This window comes from Perissodus microlepis, chromosome 7 (assembly GCF_051167445.1).
Source record: "Perissodus microlepis isolate ML-2025 ecotype Zambia chromosome 7, ASM5116744v1, whole genome shotgun sequence".
Lineage (NCBI taxonomy): Eukaryota > Metazoa > Chordata > Actinopteri > Cichliformes > Cichlidae > Perissodus > Perissodus microlepis.
Genome location: NC_140467.1, coordinates 47,435,899 through 47,445,755, shown reverse-complemented (window position 1 = coordinate 47,445,755; position 9,857 = coordinate 47,435,899). Strand labels below are relative to the sequence as shown.

At 42.0% G+C, this 9,857-nt stretch overlaps 1 protein-coding gene across 1 annotated transcript; it reads right to left on the bottom strand.

Moving 5' to 3' along the window:
• Nucleotides 1-2,410: 2,410 nt before the first annotated feature.
• kcmf1 (potassium channel modulatory factor 1) lies at nt 2,411-9,567 on the bottom strand. Its single transcript, XM_084935523.1, has 7 exons — nt 9,383-9,567; nt 7,642-7,809; nt 7,296-7,435; nt 6,469-6,570; nt 6,149-6,332; nt 4,915-5,209; nt 2,411-4,009 (listed from the first exon to the last, which is right to left on the bottom strand). Exons 1-7 carry the CDS (start codon nt 9,396-9,398, stop codon nt 3,745-3,747), a joined length of 1,170 nt encoding a protein of 389 aa, XP_084791649.1. The 5' UTR covers nt 9,399-9,567; the 3' UTR covers nt 2,411-3,744.
• Nucleotides 9,568-9,857: the final 290 nt, after the last annotated feature.

Here is a 9,857-nt window from a genome sequence, read left to right as displayed (position 1 = left end):
GTGTGCTACTTATGAGACATCTGTCAGCATCCAGCTAGCTTATCTTTCAGTGATTAGAAGTGAGAACAGTTACTCATCTGCTTTTCTTTGTATTCTGTCAGAAATATACTGTTGTTAGTGGATACTCATATTTACTGGCAACCTTGTTATGTATGTGTAACTCAAATATCCAATCACCTAATCACAAGGCAGCAACCCAACGTATTTAGATATGTAAACACAGTGGAAATGAATTGTTGAATGAATTAAAGTTCAAACTGAGCATCAGAAAGAGGAAGAAATGCAACTGAAGGTGGTGCGGTTGGCATGGTTCTTCAGAAACTGCTGATCTGCTTGGTTTTTCCACGCAAACATTTCTATGGTTTACACAGAAAATGTGTAGTGAGCAGCAGGGAGAACTTGCTGATGTCAGAGGTCTGAGGTGAATGCTTTGAGCTGATAGGAAGGCAGAAGTAACACAAATAAGCACTTGTTATAACCAAGGTTTGCAGAGGAGCATCTGTGAACACACAACACGTCAATCCTTGAAGGTGATGGACTAGAGCAACAGAAGATCACACAGAGTGCTACTCTTGTCAGCTATCAACAGAAAAACAAGTTTAAATGAAGACAGACACACCAAAAACGTTGGTCTGATGAGTCTCGATTTCTGCTGTAACATTTGGGTGGCCAGAAGTTGATGTAAACAAAATAAAAGCTTGGTTCTATGTTGACTTGTATCAATATCTGACAGTTGGTGGTAGTGGTGTAATATTTTCTTGGGAGACTTTGGGACCCTTAGTACCAACTGAGCACTGTTTAAATGCCACAGCCTACCTGTTGCTGACCATGTCCATCCATTTGTGACCATAGACGATGCTGATGTCCACTCTGATGCACAATAACAAAACAGAGGTTATCAACAGAAAATAACAGTCAGTGAGCACTGACAAGTCAAAAAAATTGAAAATCTTTCTCTTTTTTGACCACCTTTGTTTACGCAATGAAACGGAAAGTTCATATTTTTATTCTAAAAGATTCATTCATTCCTTTTGAAACATGAATTAAAGGCTGTGAGCGAGTTATAGCCTTTTGCTGCATGCATAAGCCGTTTTGGGAAATGTATCTCTGGTGGTAATAACTTCAAAAAATGTTGCAAGTAATGTGCCAGAGCATTGCAGAAAAACTGCAAACCTCCCAGCTCTGCCAGGGATCTTTGATCAAGAAGTGGAGTGATGGAGATTTGCATCATATGACCTAAACCCCAGCATAGTTAGTTTGGGATGCAGAATGAAGGAAAAGCAGCCATCAAGTGCACAGCATAAGTAGGAACTATAAGGTCACCACCTGACTGAGAGACTAAAGAGTGTGCAAAGCTGTCTGTATTTTTGTAGATGAGTGGAGGCTTCTTTGGACTCAGGCTGTACTTATGTAACTCCCACAGCACCATTTGGCAGAACATCCAACTAAAGAGCCGACTTCAAAGAGATTCATCATGTCCTTCAAGGCACCTCCCCAGTCAGTCACTACTTAATATTCCAGGTATCGTCCCTAATCGCTGACCCATCAGGATAAACCTAACGCTGCCTCCTGAAGTGTAACATTTAACCTGTCGCTTTTGGTGGCGTGACACTCTAAAAAGAAGCAGCAGTGCAACATGTGTCGTGAAAAGTATCCCATGGGCACCATTTGTTTCTAACAATAACTGCTGAGGAGTGACGAGGACAGCTGGCCTTGGAGGGCCTCACACACACATGCACAAGAACAGCACAGATTTTTTTTTATAATGTCATGTGGTTGTGTTAGAAGCCTACCTTGGCACACTGTGGATGTAGTCCACACCTTTAGGTCCCTACATCCATCAAATCCAACGACACCCTCTTCAAGGAAGAGTATATATAAAATCCCTCAGTCACCTGATTAACTGAATTAAGCGAAGTGCTAATCAGCTGATTAAAGCTTAATAACTTTTTATAGCTTAATGAATTATGGACAAACTCTGCTTTAGCTTTCATACCACATTTTTGTATTGTATATTAATGGTAGCCCCTTTTTTAGAAACCTTATACTATCAATACAGATCATTTTAGTCAAATAGAACTTGTCCTAATCAAAAACTATTAATTTCATTACAACTGCGTTATACACGTTATGCACTTACAGTTGGCAGATACATCCAGACTACTGTTAGGGTTAAATCAGTGGTTATTTAGGATTTATTAAAGCTCAATCAGACGGATATCTCATTAGTAAAAAGTGACTGGAGAGCTGCTAACGTTCCCATCCCGGGACTTTAGGTTTTTTCTGAAATAATAAGACAAGCTGCAAAAGGCATAGTGTCTCTTGCTTTCATTAAAAGCTGTGCGCAGTTATTTATTGTATTCTAAATTTACATCTTTAAAAAAAAAAATCTGCCCATGTCTTAGAACCGTTATGAAAGTTAACCAACAAAATTTAATATACATCTCATTGCATTTTTACATAGAGGATGAAAGTAAAGGCATGAAGGTGGCATGATCCACATCAAGGCTCCAAAGAGTCAGGAAACAAACATGAATAAATAGAAGGTGCTAGTTTAGAGAGAAAGGGTGTTAAATTAAAACAAAAACCAAACAAAGAAAAACCTCCTGCGTGAAAAGTCTCCAGGTCCTGATATTGAGCATCAAAAGCATGTGGAACGGTGTGAAGCCTGTACAGGAATGACGGAGGAAGTCGGGACTTTGCACTCATCGATAAATTCAGAAGTATACTGTGACTTTAGTTTATAGCTGAACAACACCAGCTAGAAAAAACAAAATCAGAGAGGAGCTTCTTTCTTCCGTCTCTAGTTTCCCTCTGATGCACTAAAAAAGGCGAGAGCGGGGTTGAGAAACACACTGCAGCAGAATCGAATCGTTTCTCCTTTTTAAATACTTCAAAGAAAACCTGACGAAATACACTTTCAGATTTCACCGTCTTTGTCAAACTTCTACACTTTCAATACTTAACCACGTCTGAAATAACCAGGGATGCACCGACGTATCTGCACTACAGTCTATCTCTAAATAAGACGGCAGTGACCTTTGTTCGCCTGTCATGTGACATTATGCATTTCAAACTGGAGAGTTCCTCATTTTATGTAGCACGAAAGCAAAAACAAACTAAACAAAACAATCAGTGCATCCCTAGAAATGATCATTTAACAATTGTGAGCTTTGGGATTTTGAAAAGGTTTTAATGACAGGGTCATTAAGTCATGCACGCTGCAAATAACTGCATGCGGTAGTTAATGGTAACCCATCCAAGCACTTTATTAATAGTCATAAACACACACAGCAGCTTCATCAGAGGAGCCTGTGCCCTCTTCACTTTTTGAATGTGGAGTATTTATACGGAGAGCCGTTTTCATGTCACAGGAAGCAAAGGTCTGCCACAGCTGCCTGTAACATTTACCTGATAAAAGAAAAGTAATGTGGATTGATTATCGACTTCATATATATTTTATATAGATTTATATAGTTCTCTTCTCTCGCTCACTTGCTCGTGTCGCGCACTCACACATTTATCCCACTTGCTCTCATTTATTTTTGTTTACAATATAACAAATGTGGTGACAGGCCTGAAATTACAATCACCGAAAACAAACTCAGAAAATCGGAGGGGAGGGAGAGGGGGTGAGGCTGGGGGTGGGGTAGGCTGGGGTATGGGGGACTGCTGCTGCTGCTGTTTGCTGCCCATCACTGACAGTTGCAGCACGGAGGACACAGTCTGCTTGATGCTCGGACATCAAAGAGGCGGCGGCGGAGGCTCCTTCCCCGTAGAGCTGCTCTCTTTAAGCTGGAGGTTCTCCAGCGCCACATCTAAAGGCATGATATCCACGCAGCCCATCGCTCCGAAGTCGCCGAAGTCTCGGCGGTCGTCCTCATCTGAAGAGGAGCTCTCTTCGTGCATCAGGGTGGACAAAAGCAGCTCCTGGACAAACAGGCTGCGGTCGGCTCGCTCGCCTTCTAGGAACTGCCGCTCTGCTTCTGACATCTTGGGTTCATTCAACCTACAGAACGGTTATATTCATTAACACTCACACAGGTAAGAAACGTATTACAGTACAAAGAAGTACTTTAACTAAAAGCAGTAAGAAGGACTCTGCTGAGGTTACAGTCTGCACGTTTAAGCTCGGTGACAATTTTTGTTTCTTAATGCCTAAAAAGTTCATGAAATGGAAAAATGATCAACAATCTACTGAAGTATTATTTCCGATACTGTCTTCTGCACCAAGTCACAGAACTATTTTCTACTAGAATTTATTTTGGTTCGTTTATCACAAGACAGAAAAGCAAAGGGGGATTGGTTACTTCTCTAATCCTGTGACTGAATAGCAATAAAGCTGAATACAAAGCTGTACATTCATAAATGCATATAGAGCCAACTCAATGGGCAATGAGCAAAATCCACATGTAAATTTAGTCTATAAGTGTTTAAACATAAATAACATGTGAGGCGTGAGGACTTTTGGACTGACTGTCGACGTTTCCTCAGAGTACCAAATCTGAGCAACACACTGTGACATGAAAGCAGCTCGTCTAGACAGAGACGGTTCCTTTCCATCCAGCCCCTGATGGTGCTGCACTCAATTTGTGTCAAGAGCTTTGCTGACCTGCTTTTCTGGAAATAGGCCAAAAAAAGTATCCAGCTGTAACCTTTTATAGTTACATTGTAAATAATTCAGTTACATATTTTTCCTCAGTCACTGCACCTTACTAAACTATAAAATGAATGTGGTTTTAATATAAACAGTTACTTCCCAACATCAGTTATCACCAAACTTAGTATTTACTATCAAAATACTTTATTATAGCAGTCATGTGTTGTTGCTGGATATCTGTGTTCTGACAGTCTGTTAGCAGAAACACATGGATTTATAGGCAAACTCTAAAGTCCACCTCCTGCTCCACTCACCGTGCTAATAGGAACTGGGAGCTGTGGGACGAGGACGCCGGATTGCTTTCACCCACGGTGGTGTTGTTGGCAGTTGCTGTGCTGGGCTGGGGGACGGCGGCGCCGGTGTTTCCCGGGTTGTTGCCGCGTCGCGTCGCGTGTCGGCTCGTCTCAACTTGCTGTCGTGCCGCCTGAGCTTGCTGCCGCTCCAACTGCAGCTGCATCTGGAGCTGCTGGAGCTGAGAGGCTGAAGGTCCCGACGAGTTTATTTGCCCTCCTGCAGCACGCCGCACACCTGACAGCTGAGACAACAACTCTGCAGGAGACGTGCGCACACAAACACAAAAAGAAGAAGAAGAAGAAGAAGAAGAAGAAGAAAAGACTATTTGTTTCTAAATGAAACAGACTTTTAAAAGACAGCGTAAAAAGACGAAGAAAGATTCGGTCACGTGCATTTTTTTGCAAGCAACACAGTATGACGATTAAAAACAAAATATGGTACTTCAAAATGTGACTGCCTAAACTGTTTCTTGACAACCATCTATAAATGAGGCACACCCTTTACTTTTGTTTTTTAAATAAATACTGTAATCTTGATGCTATAATGATCGTAGCACATATATTTCTGCATGTACTCTTCTCCTCTTTAACATCTGGGCCAACCTGACTGAAACTTTGCGTTATCTTCACCGTGTGTGTGATGTTACATTCTCTGTTTGCGCATCTTTCACACGTCACATTCAATCACTGGTCACTTTTACACAACGATTGCCAAAATTTGTATTTGCGATGGAATTTAGCTTGAGTCAGCATTGAATACAGAATGAAGAGTTTTGATTTCGGTGTGTTGTTTCTTCAGGGCCACTGTGAAATGGGCCCGAGATAGCAACACAAAATTAAAAGTTATTTGAAAAAGTTCAAGATCTCACTAACTAAAAAAATGCTCCTGTTAACCACCAGCACTGGATTGTGATCTACAGGGTTTTGAACCACGATCATATCCTAACCACCCAGTTTTTCCTCATTGTTTAGGATGTGATCAAGGGTTTCCTGAGTGGACATTTTTTTCCCCACGTCACAAAACTATGACACCATAACAATGTCATTGATCACTTGCAATGACAACATTAATTACAACGATCCAGGAACACCACCAACATCAGGATACCACTTAGACTGTATAATTAATGTTGCTGCATTTTTGGGGAACATTTCTGCATTTTGCAAACATTGTGGGTAAACTCCTGATGCTCACCTGCGATGGGGTCCATTGCCTCTCTGTTACTGGGGGTGTAAGTGGAGCTCTGTGATGAGGAGGATGAAAGTCCCCCTGTGGAGCCGCTAGTAAAGTGCATATTTGTCCGTCGTGCTCTGGGGCCGCCCAGTCCTCGCCCGGGGTGGAACATCCTGCGTACATGCCGCACACTGCTGGACTCATCGTAAAGGAGGACTGTTAAGGTTAAATTCGGTCACAATGTGCACACACACAGAAGAATCTTGCTATTTAAAACAATTCATGTAGAAAAAAAAAAAGGCTTATTTTGACACTATTGTGTGGTTAAATGAAAAGGATATTAAATCTCTTGGTGCTCTGTGTTCGAGAGTGAGGTGAGCTGTGAAGTCATCTGTGACATGGTTGGGATCCCCTCCGGGCAAGGCAGCGCATATTGGACAGATCTGAAAAAGAAAGATCGAGCTCATCATACAAACTGGCATGTCTGCAGGCAGCAACTCTTCTACCTCACAAAAGGTTTAGGGTACTTATACACACACACACATATATATATATATATATATATAAGCTTTAACTGTTAGGCTAAAGAATATACTTTATTAAACTGCTATTGCCATTAACCTTTTTTGACCACTCAGGGCCAATGAGTAGAAAATTGTGGTCAATCACTTGGTATGAATCTAAAAAAATAAAAACCTTATTGCTACAGAAAATGAATCTGTACAGGATAAATTAAACAATCAAAAAGTGGAAAATGCTGACTTCATTTTAATTTCCATTTCATCTGGCAGTAATAGTCATGAGGAACACAAATACTAAGTTAAATAATAAGTTAGCTCTGGTCACACGCTTCAATGGCATCTTTTCACCTCCGCTCTCAAGTAGCTGTTGGTCGGACAACCTACTAGGCAGCCAGGTGTCAGCAGTATGAGCAGCCTGAGCCTTTGTCTTGCTTTGCTCAGCAGTGGAGAATGCTCATAAAATGTCACTGAATAGCTTAAGTGTAGTAACTGAGAATTACAATGATGACTAAATTCAGAGCATGCCAGTAGATAGCAGAGATAAACTAGGATGCTGGGGATGCTTAGAGAAATGAGGACATTTCTAAGCTTATAATAGTACACAAAAGTCTACTGAGCAGTTCCGTTTGTGCAGTGAGTGTACTCACCACCTCCGTGGAAGTCTCTGAATGCTCCGAGGTGACATGCTCCTGTAAGGATGTCTCTGTGAAGCCCATCTTGCCACAGTAAGGACATGTGAACGACTGTGGCTGCTCTACTGAAAAAGTGTCTCCTCCATAGTACAAATCTGCAAGAAGATGGTCAAACACAACAGCTCTTATTGATGTTCATCACTATTTTGATGATTACTTTCAATAATCAACAATATTTATCGCTGAAAATGTGACGAATGGCTTGTAATCACACTTTGGAGTCCTTAGCAGTATCACCATCCTGTACAACAGGCATGGCGAGCATGCATATAATCAGAAACCCACAGAGTTAGGTCTTTACCATAGTCTACCCTGGTTAATATACACTGCATGGGGTGCTCTGTGGTGTGCCTTGTTGTCGTGGCTCCGCTCTCGTAGCACGATGCGCACAGGTCGTAGTCGTAGCAAATTAAACACTTGAACCGTCTTCCTCTAAAGTTGCCCTTTAAACACGCATCGCAGCTCACACCTGCAAAACAGAAATCGAGAATAGGAAATAAAACACGTGGACCTGACAATACTTTCACAAATTCCTTATAAAGGCGTCTCAGAGGCTGACTGTGAGAAGGCGATCCCATATCTGCAGGCCAGTCTCACTTACACAAGCATGCGTTTTGGAGTGGCACCAACCAACAAGTGCCAGCAATGAAGAACGCTGAAATTCCAGCAGACTTCACAACCAACTCAGATTTATCTGAAAGCAGCTTTCATTGCTCACTTTTAACACAGTTCACTCTTTTTCAGGCAGCAGGCTGCTCCTTGTTATCCCCCCCCCAAGATCGACAACACCTAAATTGGTTGGGGGGGTGGGGGGAACTGGGCATAGGCAGAAAGGGGAAAAAAGCTGTTTTCAATGAGACATCATGCTGACATTTCCTGACATTACAGAGTGCCTTATTTGGCAAGTACTAGTAAATATGTAAACAAGTATTAAGGGAGTTTTCTCTGACTCATCTCACATCTAACAACAGAGACCTGAAGGAACAATATGCACAAAAGATATCTGTTATTAAACAGATGCTGACATAAAGAAACCAATCAAACTGCAACAGGCCGCTTTGGGAGTTACTTAGAGGCTTGGTTAGACAGAAGCAAGCTCAACAGGATAAGTAACTGAGTATCTTGCTTAAAAGGAATTTTAACCATCTGCACAATCCTAGTCTCAGCTGAAAAACGAACTGGTCCAGCAGAGGACCACGAAGCAGATTATTAGACACCTCTGTTGTACCTTGAACATATAACCTCAGATAATTCACAAAGAATGTCCAAGAATGGTCGACAAAGCTACTGCGATCATGTCTGCATTATAGTGCTTCTTTTAAAACTTCTGAGGCAATTTGACGGGACAACACCTGGCAGGTCTTGAAATGTTTGAATGAAATTAGCCAAAGCTGAAGTTTTCGGTTACACTGATCGTAACTTAAACCCTGCTTAAGAGCAGGCTGCTAGTTAGCCAACTTAGTTACTGGTTATACAGTCAGAGGCCTTAGACTTTCAGTCTTCTTGATGACAGTGCATTCGCTAACAGCAGTGTGTGACCAGACGGGACAGTATGGCGCTAATTGAATAGCTTCAAGCTCTCAATGAATAAATACTCTGAATATGAGCAAAATGTTGTGACATCAATATCGGGATGTAAGACGCTGAATAACTTATCAGTGCCGGTATAAGTAACGAAAAAGTCACAGGTAAACCAACGACTCCTTGAATTAGCATACATTAGCTTGCTCGCTAGCCCGGCTAATGTAAGGTAACGCAGTACCTAGCAACGGCTAACTGCTGCTCTGCTGCCGTATTTTTGCGAACAGGTCGAGTGAAGTAAAAACGCTCCAGCCTCGATTTAGAAAACACGAGACAGGTGTGTACAGCAGAACTGCTGACAGTAAACACACACGACAAGGGACAAGCCTAGTAACACACGGCGAAAAGCGCAACAACCCTCTCAGACATGAGCAAGCAGTTAGCAAAGCTAGCCCCAGAAGCTAGCTGCTCAGGTAATGTAGCCTTCAACCGGGGCGCCGTGGACCTGTTTATCAACTCACCCTCATGTCGGGACATCCTACAAACAGCGACACAGCCCCCTCCTCGGGCTCCCCAACACGTCTAATGGGGAACGATGCAGTTTTTGAGTCAATAAACTGGAAAATCCTTCAGCCTGGTCTGTTTTTTCAGGCAAGATGGATCCCCCAGCAGCTTACAGTTTGTACTGCTTCCCCTCCCAGTGTCACTTATGGGTGAGTGCTGTGAATGAACACTAGGCGGCGCTGTCTGCTATAAAATCACTCGACCCGGACTGTGCTGCCGTGATGCACCAATTCTTTAACCACATTTTTCCTGAAACATAGCATAAGTTATATGTGTAAACAAAAGAGTTTCTCTCAGCATAAAAAACAAATACATTTTTAAGGGCCTGTGCCCCAGATAAATCATTTTGTTCGTGACACATGACTGAGGTTATTAGCACATTAGATTGCTTGCATTGCATTTTATTTGACCATTACTTTTAGATGAACTGCT